The sequence below is a fragment of the Colossoma macropomum genome, unplaced genomic scaffold (genome assembly GCF_904425465.1).
Source record: "Colossoma macropomum unplaced genomic scaffold, Colossoma_macropomum, whole genome shotgun sequence".
Classification (NCBI taxonomy): domain Eukaryota; kingdom Metazoa; phylum Chordata; class Actinopteri; order Characiformes; family Serrasalmidae; genus Colossoma; species Colossoma macropomum.
The window spans coordinates 33,640,112-33,658,332 of record NW_023494799.1 but is presented as its reverse complement, the minus strand read 5'-3'; the positions used below and the strand labels follow the sequence as shown (position 1 = coordinate 33,658,332).

Below are 18,221 nucleotides of genomic sequence, written 5' to 3'. Positions count from 1 at the left end.
CCACTGCAGAATTCGATTTTTAGGTAAAATTAAAATAATCCTCCTTTGCAGTAAAATAAAGCTCTGCTGATCATTCAACACAGTTTGAACTGTCTTAAATGTAGAGCAAATCCTAAATGAATGGGGGTGAATGAAGTTAAATGGCTAAAAACAAAGAAGTTAAAATAGTCTCTATTCACTTGTCCAGGGCTTTCCTTTAAATTTTGGAAAGTAGAAATATGTATTTCACTAAAAAAGCACAGAAAACGTATCTTTATGTTTCCTTTTTTTCTACAGCAAATAGGTTTTGGGCAGCAGGACGCTAGCATTACTGCCACTGAGTCCTACTGATTATAGCTGAAGCTGAACTTGAGTCCAAAAGTGTTTAAAAATATAACAGCAGTGTTAAAATGTTTTATGCTCTTCAGTGTTAAGGAAATGTGTATACTTTTATATCAAAAATGTGTAAGCATTTGTGAACTGTGATTTTGCTCAAACGCTCCATATTAACCCATTCGTTTTGGACTAGCTAAGGAGTGCCCTGTAGCGTTTGAGAAACCCGGAAGACATTACAGACAGATAATTCTCCTCTCTACAAGTTCTCTGGCATAAATGCCAATTCACCAACCTTTAACTCTGAAGATTGGCGTGCAGACTGCTGGTCACATAGCAACGCAGACAACAATCTCGCCTAGCTAGCAGTTAACGAAAAGGCAAAGAGAAGGATTTAAGAAGAACATCAATAATTTGGAGATGAATGGACTTACTTGCATTTATAATCACTCCAGCTGGTTTCCTGGTATGTTTAATCTGCAACGAGAAACTGTCAAACACTGAAAAGTCCCGACTGAAATCAGCTTCTTCTTCAAATTTTCCTGTTCCAACTTAAATGGTGCAACACTAGGCTGGCGAATGACAAGCTGACTTCAGCCTTGTAAAAAGTCAAACACTGAGAGACATTTTACAAGAAAATATTCTACTTTTGCGGAACTGTTTCCTGACAGAGTTGCGAGAAAAACGGCTTTAGCTGGGCTAAAGCTTAAAGCAGAGCAAAGTAAGTCTGCATTTTTGTTTCTATTATATTTCTAGCCTGTACTAGGACATTAGCACATACTGAGACATATTTACAGCCAAGGTGGTAAAACATTACTACAATAAAACATAAAATATTGTGGCTTCCAAGGTGATTTGAGTTTTGCTGAAAGGATAAAATGGCTCTTCTTAACATTTGGGTTGCCTCCTGAACTAGCCAATCCCATAACAGCATTTCATTACTCAACCAGAGCCAATGAGATTCCAAGATTTACTTACCAAATCAGATCATTGGATTCCACTAGCCAATCAGAATACAGCATTACACAAACTGATTAAATGGCTAGCCGTATAGAGCACAGACACAGCTGACAAGGATGGTTAAGTAGGCTGTTAAACATACAAGCCCTATGATAACATCAGTGATGCTTCACCCACCAACAAAGCCTACAAGAACAACACTTTCACCTTGAAGTCTGTTGCCCAAAGAGGGCCAGCAGTAACTTGTCCTCTACCTTCGCATCTGACAATGGTTGTAACAGACAAATTATTCCAATGCATTTTTAAGTAGGTATATACAAATCTTAGTCCTTTTCCCAGTATAAAGGTGCTGCGTATTATATAGACGACAGAATGAGACGCTTGTTAATGAAGTTGCTCTGGGCTGCAGGATCTAGAAAGCACTCTGGGACACTGTACGACTGCCAGATACTGTCAGGACCCACATACACAATTCTGGCAGAGGTGAGAGGTGGAACGTTTCCTCATGTCCCAGCAGGATGGAGCGTTTGCTGAGCTGTCCATCTCCTCGGCCTGCTGTACGCGCTTGAGTGCCCAGCTGAGAGGAACACCTCAGCAAAACCTGACAGTATGACACCCCGGCGCTGTAGGAGTTAGGAGAGGACAGCTCAACATCCCACCGGCAATGTCAGCCTCACCTTTTATCTAGTCAGTATGAAATGTACACTGTGCTTTGGACAACTGTAAATGCAGAACACATGATATACGGTAAAGTACACTGAAATGTAGGTAATATCCAGAGAGTGGTGACTGCAAAGTATGAAACATGAGTTATATTGCCATGCTAATTTATCCAGTTATTTACAGTATGCTTGCCTTATGGGAGGTGGAGGTCATAAAAGGGGCGATGATTCCTGTATAGTTCATCCAATATAAATGTTAATATCCACACATAAAAGCTGACAGTCTGCATTTTAACTTTATAGTGATTGTTTCATTTCAAATTCAATGATTTGAAGTAAAATGCATCACAGTTTGTCTGAGCACAGCTTGTGTAATCTCCATAGAGACTCGCTTTAAGTAGAATTTGAAGCTCTGGAGCAGCCACACATGAGCCTGAGGTCACCATGCCCGATGCCAATCATCGATTAGATGGGTATAAATCTCCCCAGCTTTGGACTGTGCAGCAGTGAAACTGTGCTCTCTGGAGTGACTGAGCTCTATTGAATATCTTTGGGATGAGCTGGAGTGGCGTTTGTGATCCATACCTAATCGTCCAACACCAGTACCTGACCTCACTAATGCTCTTGTAGTTAAATCCAATCAGATCCTCACAGCAATGTTCCAACATCTACGGTAAAGCTTTCCCAGAAGAGTAGAGGCTGTAAGTGGAGCAAAATCGGACAAACGTCCTATTAATAACTCTGATTTCAGAAGAAACATTGGGTGAGCTGGTGTCTACAGTCTTTCAGCCATACAGTCTATGGATCATTCCTGCATACTGAACGCACCCAATGAGTGCTGGGATAGGCTCCAGGATAGGCTCCAGCACCCCCCCGCAGCCCAGGAGGATAAGTGGCATAGATATTGTGTGTGTGTGTATGTGTGTGTGTGTGAAATTTAAAGTCAGAGTTCAGACTTTTAACCGTTTATTAAAACAAATGACTAAGCATTACATTTTGTCAGTAACAAAATAACCTTTCACTTCTGAAACTTTACCAAATGTTTCAGCAGTAACTGTTTCGGTAGTGACAATTAACTAATTTTGAGCAGAACTCAAAAATGCTAGCCGGTATATGAAACAAGTGAAAGAAAATCATCATATTTTTCATCAAAACATCTGAACACTTGATTGTTTTCTTAAAATGTTTGTTCTTCCTGAGGGACTGCAGTTTAAATGAATTTGGTAGGATGGTCCACTGACCGGGGCAGCATGGTGGCGCAGTGGGTCATGTCTATGAGGAGTTTGCATGTGTCTGTGTGGGTTTCCTCCCACAGGCCAAAGACATGCAGTCAGGGCAATTGGACATGCTAAATTGCCCCTAGGTGTGAGTGAATGTGTATGTCTGTCTGTCTGCCCTGCGATAGACTGGTGACCTGACCAGGGTGTATCCTGCCTTCCGCCCGATGACAGCTGGGATAGGCTCCAGCACCCCATCGCGACCCAGAAGGATAAGTGGTTTAGATGATGTGTGTGTGGTCCACTGACCATTGTTTCAGTTATCAGTGAACTTTGTTACAGGTTTTACAGAACAGCCTATTTCTAAAGTACATTGGCAGCTACATTCATCAGTTTATCAGTTTTAATTTTGATAACCTCCACATTTAAGTAATTACTTTGCGTCTATTCATGACCTATTAAACAGTTATACTTGCTTTTAGCACCTCTATACTGCACAGTAATGTAAAATGCAGGGCACCAGTTTTGAAAGCCCATTATGAGTAGAATGAGATGATTTCGAGCAGGAAAACACAAACATGCTGTTCAGTTCAGGAAGAACTGCCAGTAAACCAGTAGACAATATTGCATTGCATACTACCAACTGTCCTGGAGGGGGCACTGTTTCACTTCTCTAGACAAAAGACACCTTAAAGCCTCCATCAGTAATCATTGCAGCTGACAGGTTATATCTGGGGTATCGTCCTTCAGTCCTGGAGGCCCTAAGCACCGCAGACTTTAGCAGTGTACCTCATTAGACTCACCTGATTCAACTCGTCAGCTTATTAGCAAGGCCTTCAAGAGTTGAATTCAAAGTGTTAGAAGAGGGAGAACACTAATCTCCTAAGGGCTGTGGACCCCCAGGACCTAAGCTCGATAGTTCTAGCTGCAGTTAGATGGTGTACCTGCTAAACCTGAAGCTTACAAAGCCTGAAAAGCTACAAAACCCCAACCACTAAGACTGCAGCTTCTGATGTCGACTTCTGATATTTCTATAGTTTTATGTACCAAAATCAGTAAAAAATCATTTTTACATGGCATTTTCCAACTTCTCTTTACTATTTGGAATTGAATAGGCTGTTTTTGTTACTGTGCCTTTAAGACTGATATATGCTAATGATCGTTGTTACGATTGCCCTGTTTTTTTCCTCCTTGAAAATCCAATTTAGGCTGAAACACTCCTTATAACTTCAGCGTGAATAGGCGGAGCTACACTGCTGTTGGTGGATATAAGTATATAAGTAAATCTGTTGGTTTTTGCAATATAATAAGAGTTTTTGCAACTAAGTTAGCTTATATGGACTGGGGAGTGAATGACATGCTTTAGCATTGCTTACATACTACATCTAACACTTTTGTTTAAAAAAAAAACATGCAAATAAACAATGAGCCAAAACATTGGAACAGTGGGGACTGACCTTGTTGTTCCAGCACATCCCACAGATCCTCGATCAAATTGAGATCTGGGCAATTTGGTGGCCAGATCAACATCTTTAACACTTCATCATGTTCATCAAACTATTCCTGAACTATGTGTGCAGCATGGCAGGGCACGTTACCTGCTGAAAGGCCACTGCCATCGGGGAATACCACTGCCATGAAGACGTCTGTCTGGCCTGCAATGATGTTTGGGTAGGTGATGTGCCAATTTGACATCCACATAAAATCCCAGGCGCAGAATTTCCCAGCAGACCATTGCTCAGAACATCACACTTCCTCTACTGGCTTGTCTTCTTCCTACAGTGCATCCTGATGCCATCGCTTTCCCAGGTAAATGGCGCACACATACACGGCCATCCATGTGATGAAAAAGAAACCGGACTTATTGGACCAAGCGGCCTTCGACAGTGGACGAGGTCAGCATGGGCACTCTGACCGGCCTGTGGCTACGCAGCCTTGTGCGCTGCAGGGTGCAATGCACTGTGACACATTCCTTCCTTAACCATCATTAAAAAAATTTCTATGTCTTGTGCCACAGTAGCCCTTCTGTTGGTTCAGACCAGGCAGAATGGTCTTTGCTCCCTTGCACATTGATGAACCTTGGGTGCCCAACACGTTTGTCCCTCATCAGACCGCTGTCAGTAGATGCATCCCACAAGTCTTGCTGTTTCAGAGATGCTCCGACCCAGTCAACTGGCCATAATGATTTGTTCCTTGTCAAAGTCGCTCAGGTCTTCATGCCCATTTCACCCATATCTACATGTCGACTACAGGAATCAACTGTTTGGCTACCGTCTAATAATTCCCAGATCTTCATACGTGCTGTTGTTATGAGATAATAAAGAAAAAAAACTAGTCTTAGAGTTTAAGTCCTAGTTTTGAGTTCCTTTTGTTCTTTTTTCATTGTTGAACCTTGAAGAAACTTAACCCCTTAAATGGCCAGGGCCCGAAGTTTTATTATACACTTCTATAACCTAAGATTAGCTCAACCAATTTGCATTGAAGTCCCTGTAGTTACTGAATAATAAGCCTTATTATGTAACAATTCTGGGATTTTAAGTGGTTAATAAAGCTTTTTTAAAAAGCATTTTTCAGTTTTTGACATACATTGAAAATGCATGTTGCTCTTTACATTGTTTGTAAATTTCATGATTAATGGACCAATAGAAACAGCCCAAAATGACTTGTAAAAAAGTCTGGTTCCGTTGACTTACATTAAAAGTAAAGTATGTTTTTTCCTTCTCCTGTAAAGTTACCGTTTTGGAGATATGAGGTTTTCTTCTGACAACAGTGATATGAATAAATGGCATTCATTAAAACGTTGTGCAGCCTTTAACCTAGTGTTGAACTATGCATTTTCAAGAGTGACTTTAATGGTCCAGGAAGTCTAGAGAAAGAAGAAAAAAAGGAAACATATAAGCACCTTATAAGAAATCTGACATTCTGAAATTCTCTTCTAAAACATTCTTTGTGTACAGCACATCATGGGTAGATGAAAGCGAGCGCGGCTTTAAAATATGCAGTATACATGCTTCCCCCTGTTCATCTGCTTCAGACGCCTGACATACGGTAGAGAAAGCCTTGATGTATAGATGAAGACTCTGAGTTCGTACATAACAAGTCACTTTTGCCCCACTGTACCCAAAATACCTGCTGTCAACATAAAATAAGGATCCATCCCTGCCATGCAATTGCTCTTATATAACACACTCATATTGAGCCTGTTGTTAAGCAACACACTTCAAAGCTTCTTCAGAGCCAATATCAGGGATTTATAAAGCCGTGTCTGGTACACAGGGGATATTCCCACTGGTTCTCGAAGATTAGTTCTTTTAGGTGCCTGATTTGTCCCAGCAGAACTATTCCATCCAATTCTGAAGCAAAATACATTCTGATTTTTGAGTTTACAAACACTGCAAATATAAATAAATGATTCGGAGCTGGTAAATTTGTCTCATCATATCAGTCAGTGTTGGGTCTTGTGTTTAGTTTTGGGGCTATGAAATTTAGAACAGCAACATGATCTGTTTTTCTTCCAGTAATTCAGAAAAGACAGTGATTGGACGGCACAGACTGTTCTGAATTCTCTGTTTGTGGCATTTGAAGGGAAAAGCGCAATCGTACATCAGATGTAAACAAACTCATTGTACCTGGTTCACTGTAGAGAAACTTTCTTTACAGTGGTGGTGATGGGAACCAGGGGTCACTATGTCCACAACATAAATATGGCAATTTCATTTACTACCTACAAAAACCAGTGAATTTACACGTGTCTTCTGAGGTTTTTATATGTAATGCTGATGATGGTAAAATAGTGGTAAATCTGAAAAAATAAGCTTTCTTTGGGGACTATTTGCATTAAAACATCCTGCATGTACCTCTCCACCATAAATGGATTTTAGGCCATCATAAAACAATCTCTCAGTGTTCATAATGATTATGTGTAACAACTTTCTGCAAGGTAGCTTTTAGAGCTTTTAGCTGTTTTTTTTTTTTCAGAGCTTTTAGAGCACGAAATGCTTTGGATGTGAGGTTCCACTCACCACCACTGTGAACAATTCTGACTTGGAAGAGAGTAGTTCACTTCAACCACTCTGAATGACTTTGTTTACATCTTAATCCTTTAATTATGCAGAAATGTTCCAAAATTCTCCTTTCAATGCTTCAATTACCAGTTCTTAAGTACATAAAAGTATAAGTGGAGTAAAAAAGTGTCTTATTTATGTACAGCATACACTGAAAAAAGTAATACATTGAATTTACTTGATTCAAATGTATGCATCACTTATGTAGCATTTTATTCATGTGGAAATGATGTATTTGTGTTATCTGAACAATGTAAGACTTGAATAAATGTGCTCACAGCAAATATGATTTAGAAACATTTAATCAAAGAGATACAAATGTAAGATATTACAAAGTTTTCACCCTTCCTCTCTACGAAAGAAGAAGAAAGAAGCTAAAACAGTCAGAATACACTGTAATCTGTACCAACTAAATGAATGGAAATATCTCAGTATGACATAAAACCCTAAATTACACATTTACTGAACAGGCATGTTGAGTAATCACATTTAGTCAACCAAGAAAGAGCAAGCTTAACGGGTCCCAGTCCCAATAATATATTCTCAGATGGTCCAAGATAAATGTATCTCAGTTCAGACTGACACACAAAGCCTTCACAAATGAACAAGTTCATTCCTTGACTTACATTACAAATCAAATTCATCAGTAATTAAACTCCCACTATAAACTACATGACTTGACTGGGGAATGAAGTAGATGTGTTCTCTTAATTTTAAGGACAGTGTCATTAGTGTCCGAGTGCTCCTTCATGCCAAAGTCTTCTCGCTTTGGGGGATCTCAGCATGACTGTAACTGATAAGGCCATCAGAAGAGCTGAAAGGTCACTAAACTTGAGTGTTGGAAAATGACGCATACAAATTTAAAGACATCACTTAATTTAGGAGTAATAATTGAAAGTGCTGAGAGGGCCATTCGCCTCTAGTTCTTTGGTGGAGGACGAACAATGAAGAACACGTCCACAACTAATGCCTTTCAGCAACTTTAGCCAAATTCATTTCTGGCTTACGTACATTTAAGTCAGTCAGGCTTAGAGCTTACTAATCTACACGCACCAGCCACTTTATTAGAAATCCCTACCTGGAAGCTCCACCTGGTGTACAGAGACAGCAGCCCATCTGCTGATGCACAATTTGTGCAACCTAACCTCTAGCCCTTCATTAATGGTCTATTTTTGACCACAGAGCACCTAGAGACAGAGACAGAGACACAGAGAGACAGAGAAAGAGAGAGAAAGGGAATTTTTGTACATTTTTTATTCATATTTTCTATTGTGTTGGGAATGGTCCGCTACCTAAATAATATTTGGTCAGTAGTGATCCCGTGCTAAGAAAATGACCAATGATAAATGGGCAGCAGGAATAAATTGTGCATGACAACAGATGAGCTATGTCATAGGCAAAAGGTCAAATTACATGTTTTTGTTGATTTTCTAAGTGACAATATGTGAACACATCCTTGTTACCTTGTTTTCTCTTAGAAAAAGAAAATGAAAACATGTAATTTGACCAGGGGTGCCAAAACCTTTGCATACATCTGTATATAGTAGACTTATAAAAGGATGTCAAGTGGCCAGTGAGTTAAAGCACAGGGCAGGAGATTTTAGAAAAGTGGACTGTGAGTGGATTCTAATATGTATCAGCATTTTTGCTACATTATGCATTATGACTCGGCACATACACTGTACAAAACATGTTACTACCCAGTATATAAATAATATTGAAAAATAAAACAATGTGGGATAACATTTTACCTGAAGATCGCAAATGACACAATTTTGAAAAGCATAATCTCTCTGAGCGCCAAGTAACTTTTGGAAATATTTTCCCAGAACAATCTAATGGAATATGACTCGCATATTAGTTCAGTGTACACTCCTAAAAATAAAGGGCACTAAATGGTTCTACTTGGTATAGAACCTTCCACTGATATAGAAGTGGTTAAAAGGTCCATTCACTGAAAGTTTCTTTAGGGAACAAAAAAGCTCCAAAGAACCCTTTTTAGTACCTTTATTTTCAAGACTGCACCTACTGTCAAAAGCCTGTAATGATAGTAACACATTCCCGATTAATATTCAAAACAAATGTAATCACAAATGCTTCGGAAATGAATTCTACCTTTATCACAAATGTAGTGGATCAGCCAAGACATCTTTGGTATCCAAACTTTACTTCTTTAGTTTTGTGCTGGAGCCTTGAGGCTAATGTTGCTAACAAACACTAGAAGCCAACAGTCACCCAAACACATCCCCGAAACCTCTCTCAGTGGCTGCCTGCGGCGTTCAGCTGCACGGTAAAGTTTTGTTCATTTTTATAGTTCACAGTAAGTTAACAACCTTAATGAAGACCTGGATTCAGTTTGAGTGGGTTGAGCGAAGTTTTAGAGATGTAAGATTTAGCATCCTTAGCCTCACAGCTCCAGCGCTGAACTACAGAAGCAAAATTTGGACACTAAACATGTCTTGACTAATAGACTGCATCCGGGCTAAGTGGAAAGTTGTGTACATTTTTCGCTGAACTATTTCTTTAACAAAAGTTTAAAGTCGAGTCCTATTAATAGCCTGTGAACAAATTCAAGTAGACAAAGGCAATAGCCCACCAATAGTGGCACAAACCTGCCAATAGCACCAGGTGATTTCTGCAGCACCGTTTCCTTAGACGTCCTCTAGGCTTGTATTATGGTTAGGTAACAGCTGCGATCAGCAGAAAGCATTGTTGGAGATTTTAGTTCATTCTATAGTTAACACTGAACTAGTCAAAGCCCTAAACACATGGTTCAGAAAATACTGGAAATGAACAGAGACTTACTGTCAGTTTTAAAAGCAAAACACAAAGAAGTCGGCACAGTTATACAGCGACATAGTGAGGTTTCTTTCTATTCAGTTCTGAAGTAACTGCAGATTTGTGAATGCTCTTAGACTTTCAACTGCCACTCATCTAAATTGATCACTGCTGTGAACGAGATCGATGGACTTGTATTTGTGAAGAAAGTTAAAACTGCGCTCAGTGAATAAACTTCCTTCAATCAATAATGAGACGGTATTTGAAGTCCTCCATGTACAATGTATCGCTTGTGTCTCAGCAACAATAGGGGGAAAGCACCTCCTTCACAAGCCTCTGCAGGATCCCGTAGGCCAGTGACAACAACAAGCCAAAGTAGAAAGACTGTCCTAGTTTGGCTTGGCATTTTGTTTGAGAAAGACAAATTCCCTGGCTTAAAACTGTCACTCGTCCCGTGCCCTTCCCTCTCAGCGGCGCGTAGCGCGGTCGTTGCCGCGATGATGCCGATCACAGGTTTTGCAGCACTGGGAGCGAGCGGCAGGCTGGTCACATTGGCCGAGCCACTTGAGGGTCTGGCAGAGGCGAAATGTCAGACGGTCACGTAAGCACACCTGACCTGGAAAACACAGACAAAACAGTCAGCGATAAGTCCAAATAGAGCAGAGAAAACCTTACTGCGAAGAAAAGTCTACGGAACTCAAACGCAAGTTTTTTAGCAATCTGCAGATGTGATCAGATGCCCTGTTCTGAGAGAGGCTCCAAGCTATCCTTCAAGCGAAGATTTAGCTGAGGTGTAAGGAGCAAGAACTCAGTGGAATCAATAACAATAATAGCAGAGTAACCCCTTCAGCCCAGAGAACACCAACCATGACCTCCAACAATCGCAAACGTTCTAATGTTGGCAGGTGGCTTTATACTGATTGAGAATAAGAGCTGACAAGCAATATGAACCAGGCATTTTGGAGGGGGGGTACTTAAGGGGAAAATGGGCAACATGAACAAGAATTAAACTTTTTAAATTGAATTTACTGTATATTACAATCTCTCTTATGAGGAGAGACACATTAATTATGTTTCAGATAAAACCAAATGTAGTGTCAGGAATTTTTTCAAAGGCAGCCAAAAGCACTAACGTTACTATCCTCACTGGATTCGAGCCCCAGTCACAAACGTGCAAAGCCGTGGTCCTATTTACCATTAACACTGTGGTGTTATCGTCTTCGGTATCATCTCTTTTCTTAAGAATAATCTTAAGACATTTCTTTCTAGACCTGTTTTTATGAATTAATTTTGCTTTGTTCTAGAAACTCTGGATCTTTTAAGAGTTTTCCTTTTAGAAGTGCTTTATGGATTTTGTTTTGTTTTAAGAAATTCTGGATCTTTTTAGGTAGAATCTTAAGACTCTTCTTTTTAAATGTTTCAAAAACGTAGTTTTGTTTATTTTTCTGTAAAGCACCTTGAGTTGACGTTGTCATGAAAGGTGTGCTATATAAGTAAAATTTATTATTATTATAATTCACTGCATTACTTAATCCCTATGTAGCATCTATTCCTAACTCTATTTAAGAGCTCCACTCATACAAATCCATTTTTCCCTGTAGAAATTATTCACATCCCTTATTGCAGACATTATGTTTGGCTGTTGTTCAAAATAACCACATTATTGAATGGGAGACTTTTTTAAAGAGATCATCAGCGTATTACTGGTGGGATTTCCAGCTTTCTGAGGTGTGATAAGTCAGAATTACTGAGGAGAACCAAAGATGGTTTGTACTGCACCAGAGGGGGCACCCAATAGCGACAAATGTTGTAGAACCCAAGCCAACCTATGAGCTGAGCTCTATTCCCGTGGCGAGGCTGCGCCCTATCTCACTGGTACGGATCTTGAAGAATGGCAGATACGATGTAAAATATAATTATTACACACACCAGCTTGTACAGTCTGAGGGCTAAGGGGTCTGTGTACCTGCTGAAAACCACTGGGCAGTTGCAGAATTCAGTGAGCAAATACTTTACTATACAGTGCATTTTGAGAATTACAACCAATACAATCGAACAACACAGGTCTTACCAAAGACCCAACTTTTGAACACTGGAGCAATATAGTGAAAACTTCCAGTTACTTTCCTTAAGCTTTTCTGATTTTCATGTGAAATCTGTAAAAGCGCCACCTGATTAACCACAAATTCATTCCTCCGGAAAACATTCATCTCTAAATTAACTATACAGATTTGATTTACAAATACTTTTGAGTGAGAAAACTGGCTGTTTTAGTCGTTTAACTACTCTTTTCTGTTAATCAACTGATTACTTTCAGTGTAAGTTAATGTGAAGAGATATTATTCCAAACCATTTTTAAGCATTTCTGTTGGTCCATTCATTATGAAATTTTCACACAATGTAAAAGGCAGCTGCTATACATATAGAAAAATGAAAATTTGGAAAAAATAAAAGAAATACTTGTTTTTTGGAAATAAATGAAATGTAAAGAACATGATCTAACAAAGCTAAAAAAAAGTTTGCCTCACAAACTGCCTTTTTAAACAAGCAAACACATGAATAGGAACATGTCAAATCTGACATGCTGTTTCATTACTCTGTCATTATTATATCTAAAAATAAAAATTATTCATTACAATACATAATATTATAAATGTATTATATGTAATAATATACTACAAATTACATTATGTTTTGTTGTTCAGAATAACCAACATTTTAAAGAGATTATCAGCATTTTATTGGTGGGATTTCCAGCGCGGTGTAGGAGTTACTGAGGAAAGTCTGCTGCTTTTTAAAAGTAAAATGCTGGTAATTTTTTTCTTAAATAGATTAACAACATTTTTTTGGTGAGATTTCCAGTGCTGGGTTAGAGGTACTGATGAGAACCACAGGTAGTTGGTACTGCACCAGAGGGGGTAACAAAAAGCAATGAATCTCACAGAACCCAAACTGACCCATTCCCACAGCGAGGCAGTAACCCATCTCAATGAAACGGATCTTGAAGAATGGTGGAGGCAATTTAAAATACAATTATTGCACACTTCAACCAAGAGGGCGTTTTAGAGTCCAGGGGCAAAGGGGCAGCGGCTCAAGCCCCCCTCTCATCCATCTGTACACGTGCCTTAACGTGTACGTGGGAAATTAATTTAGTACAAACGAAACAAAAATGGAAGTCATTTTACAATGTCAGCGGCCTAGTTAGAGCTTTAATTATGTGAAGGGTTGGAATCTATTCAGGAGAGCACAGTGAGTGAAGCCAAATTTATTTGGTCCATTATATTTTTATTATTTGTATGTTACATGTAATATATATTATATTACTTTTAGGATTAAACAGGAAAAGGCTACCATTTGGTGATATCAGCACCACAGCATGAGAACAGCTCATTATGGAAAAAAAAATAGATACACAATGATATTGGGATCATATCAGTATCAGCATTTTATTTATTTTACTGCATGTTATCTATGTACCATGTACAAATATATGTAACATGTTTCTGTAATGCTAAGCCAGGTAGTTCTAATTTATATATTTCATAAATGTTTATGTTTTAGTATTGGTATCGGCACTACACATTATGTACATGAGTATATGTATATCATCACTGGCCCACAATTCCCATATAAAAATGCTTGGGATGTTGTTAGAAAGTATTGCTTGATGAATACATGCAAAAAAGCAGAAATTAAACTTCTTACATTTTGGACAAGTGATGATTTTAATGTATCATATTATTTTACATTATTTTTATTTTAGAATTATTTTTTTATTTTATTAATCGGCTATTATTGTCACTATGCAGTTCTGCTATTCGACCAGGATCTATCTGGCATGATGGGATGGGTCAGTTTCGGACAGTTTTCAGATTCAAAACTTGATAATATGGATCAGGTTGGGTCACATAAAATGACGTCCGATTGAAGTGAAGAAAGAACTTAAAATTTCGTGTTGTTGCTCAGGTTGGGGCTTGGATGCAAAGTTCTTAGGATATATACAGATTTAGATAAAAATATCAGGTCTTAAAGCTCTTGGCCCAGTATCGCATTTTGAACTGGCAAGATATAAGGTGGGACTGTGCATTCGCCACATTAGCATCATGCCTCAGTGCTCTCAGTGTGTGGGCCGGACCATCTCAGCTGCACATTAACACCAGCAAGATAACCAGAAACACCACACATCACTGATTTCAGGTCAAAATGCTAAGGGCAACTTTCAGAATCAATTTTAAAGAAGAACTACACTGATTTTTCTAAATTTCTGCATAATTAAATGGTTAACATGTCCACAAAATCATCCAAAAGTGGTTCAGTGAGAAATGCTTCATTCTAGAGAAACGTACAGAGTCAGAATTGTTCACAGTGGTGTTGATAGGAACCAGACGTCTGAGGAGTTTAATGCCTCTAAAAGCTCCCTCACAGAAAATGATAACATGAAATGGTTGTGAATACTGCTTGATGCCTGAGCCATTATTTGACAGTAGTTATGTAATAAAGTTTTGGGTCTAAAACATATTTTAATCAATTTATTTTAATCCATTCATGGTGGAGAGATACATAAATGGTGTTCTGTGGCAAAATTTGCAAAACTTTTTTTCAGGTTGACCGTTATTTTACCATCATCAGCATTACACATATAAACTCAGAAGACGTGTAGGTTCACTGATGTTTTTGGGTAGTAAATAAAATGGCTTTTTTTTGTGTTTGACATTGTGACCCTTGGTTCCTATGACCACCACTGTAAAGAAATCTGAGTTGATAAGTTTCTCTACAGATGAAACATTTCACATCAAACCACTCAGAATGACTCAATGAATGCTACAATTTATCATACGGAAGTCTGCAAATGTGTGGACAGGTATGCAATTGAAAGCATGTCCTCAGTTCAGTCTCTGAAGAGAATGAAAGAAATGACAGCTTTTCTGTTTATCTGTCTATAGCAGAGCAGGGCATCTGAGGCCACAGGTTGTCTTAATGTGCACCCCCCCCCCTTACAAGCCTGATCATTATCAGTGAGTATGAAATTGAAAGTAAGAAAATAATTTTCCGTTATCTGTGTATCCACGGGAGAAGCACCCAAGTATGGTCAAATAAAAAGTTCTTTTCAGGTTAATGCAACTTCAGATCATTCAAGGTAATATAACTCACCAAAGAAGAAGGGCTTTGTGATATTACAAGCTAAATTCCTGCTTTAAATAAAATTCTTCCCTGCCATCATCATTCATTTATTTCACTATTTTGCTACTTAAAACTTTCTTTAATGGGAGGAAATGAGACGTCGAAGTCAAACACCACTTTTCAATTTCTGCATGGGCTCCAACTAGTTATATCTCAGTGGATGAGATTTTTACAACAGACACAACCAGTTTCTTTTCAGTGGTGGTGAATGGAACCAGGGGTCCCGATGTCTACAGTGCAAATATAATTTCCAAAATGACCAGTAAATCGACATGTGACTTTGGAGTCTATGTAATGTTGATGAAAGTCTGAAAAAATAAAGTCTTTAGGGACTACTGAGCCCTAAAATGTCCGGCATGTACTTCTCCTCAATGAACAGATTAAAAAAAAAAACATATTGTAGGCCAAAACCTTCACAACACCATCATAAAACAATACTGCAGGCATCAGGACGTGTATTTGCAATCATTTCATGCAATAACTTTCTGTCATGTAGCTTTGAGAAACTGGTTATCCACCACTGTAAACAATTCTTACTTGGTACCTTTCTTCAGAAGAGAGCTTTTGATAGCAAATGGAACTCTAATTATTCTCAATATTTAAATCTGCTGTAATGGGCTACATCTAAACTGTAAATAAGCTGATCTGACAGGTTGATTTTGAAGTGCATGCTGCCAAAGCATGCATATTTGAAAGAAGCTTCCGTTGAGAGATCTTATAAAGGAGTAGACAAGTCACTGGTTGAAAAATTAATGGGGACGTTCGTAATGCTCAATACGGCATCTGTTTACGGGGAAAGCTCCCCCTCACTGTGGAGATTTACAGTAGCTGGAACAAACTGAAAAAACATTTTTCTGCATTATTTGAGCCAGACACTACAACCTATTTATGTTGTTCTTGTCAGATTTTTAGCACTGATATAACATGTTTCATCTGGCTATTAGTTTTAGTTATTTGTCTTTCTCCATTCAAAGCGATAGGATCCTGGTAATTTTTGCTGGAAATGCATGGAAAGAAATCCATGGCTTTATCTGTTCAGCAATTGGTGTTCTTTAAACTTCAGTTAAGCACTTCACCGAAAAAAATTGAATGTGAACTCTGTGTTGTCCTATAGGTTTTTTGGCTATGGGAATCACCTATGTTAATTAATGCATTAATAGAATGATGAACAGAGAAATCGATTACTAAATAAACAGTTAGCATCAGCCTTATCTATATAATCTTTAATAGCCTTATAAATAGGGCAGACAGAAGCATTTTACTGGCTTGGAAATGCAGTGACAAGTATCACTGATGAGTCATCAAATTGGTAAACCGATCTCTTATCACATATTTTGCACTGAGCAGTTTTCTTATCATTGTATTTTCCAATTTGAATCTAAAAGCCTTTGGTGATGAAATTCATTGTAATTCAGGCTACAGTATTTTCCAGCTAAATATGTAAAAAGGTGTGTTGTCTTGTAATGACAAAACATTAAGTTTTGGGCTTTATTATAAGTTTTGATATAAAATATTCACCGATTATTTGTTAATTTCATAAATCAAACCATAAACTCCTATTAAATGACATCTACAGATCATGCAAGGTTCTGCCAGCATGAACAGTGTGTGTGCGCATCAAAATGCCCACTTACGGCACCAATCTAGCTGTTACACAAGCAGCAGAAGGTCAAGTGAGTCCGAAACAACCTTCAAAAAGAAAGTTTTATGGGGGTCTGAGTGGACTGATTGACAAGGCCGACTAAAACTGTATAGATTTTTGCAGAAGGAATGATTCCAGCTTCAAGTCCTGAGATGAACCGGGTTCACCTCTTCTCACTACATCACCAACTTTGGCTGAGCGCCTGAAAGGAGAAAGCAGGGTATTTTTATTTAACCTGCAATTTAGTGCAAAACCACAGAGCTCTTTTGTGAGGAGGTCTGTAGGCCTCAAAGACTGCTTGTAAAAAAGTGATGAGTGTAGAGAATGCCAACACATTCAACCAGAAGAAACGGCATAAATAGAAACATCACATAAATACTAATCTCGATTCAGTACAGATGTCTGAGGTAGGGAACTGGATAGAGGCAGACAGACACATTATGGTTAGAGTGTCACCTGAAGTTCAGGCCCAAGATCTGAAACATAAAAATAATAGATGAGACAGGGGAGCAGGCGCAAGATGAGATGTGGTTTATTAGAATATAAGTGGAGAGATAACGGAGGAGTATAGCGGTAATTGTTGTAGGCTAATTGAGAGGGTGGTCAAGCTGCAGATATTCACGAAAGATCAATTGGCACCAGGTTATAAATCTGCACATTATGATTTAATGTGTCTAAAAAAAGCTATAAAGACTGATTCATGAAGATAAAGTCAGCAGAATGTAGAAAAGGGAGAAAAGTGCTTCTCCCTAACACTCAAAGAAAAACACCAGACATCATACACAAATTCAAACATGTAAATTATGGCATTTAGGACTTTCATGCTATCAGATGTAGACCCTCGGCTTAGCTGCATGGAATTTAAACCTCCGGGATCAGACGACGACTGCTTCATTTGTTCATGAAGCTTTGATAGGACAGGCACCTTGTAAACAGGTCGATAATTATTCAATAATTACCGTACAAACTGTCCTATCTAGCTTACCTTAGCGAACTCTTTACAAAGTAATATTTCTGAAAATAGCAATCAACACATCAACATACCATTCTAGGTTATATCTTCACTTGGAAGAGTAAAGACATATCTACCGTGCTGGTCCACCTTGTAGATGTAGTCTGTAAACTGTTGCGGCACAGTTTGTGTTGGTCATCCTCTAGTCCTACATCAGTGGTCACAGGACGCTGTTGGCTGGATATTTTTGGTTGGTGGACTATTCTCAGTCCAGCAGTGACACTGAGGTGTGTAAAAACTCCAGCAGCACTGCTGTGTCTGATCCACCCAGACCAGCGCAACACAAACTAACATGCCACCACCACGTCAGTGTTGCTGAGTGCTGAGAATGATCCACCACCCAAATAGTACCTGATCTGTGGTGGTCCTGTGTGGGTCTCTTGTATGGTAAGT

The 18,221-nt window shown here is 38.7% G+C and overlaps 1 protein-coding gene across 1 annotated transcript in view; it reads right to left on the bottom strand.

Annotated features, from left to right (window-relative positions):
• Positions 1 to 7,499: 7,499 nt before the first annotated feature.
• LOC118819012 (A disintegrin and metalloproteinase with thrombospondin motifs 7) overlaps positions 7,500 to 18,221 on the bottom strand; it is a 114,088-nt gene continuing 103,366 nt past the window's right edge. The window contains exon 24 of the mRNA XM_036586604.1: positions 7,500 to 10,609. Coding sequence (XP_036442497.1) covers positions 10,461 to 10,609 — 149 coding nt within the window. The 3' untranslated portion in view covers positions 7,500 to 10,460. The remainder of the gene's footprint in view (positions 10,610 to 18,221) is intronic.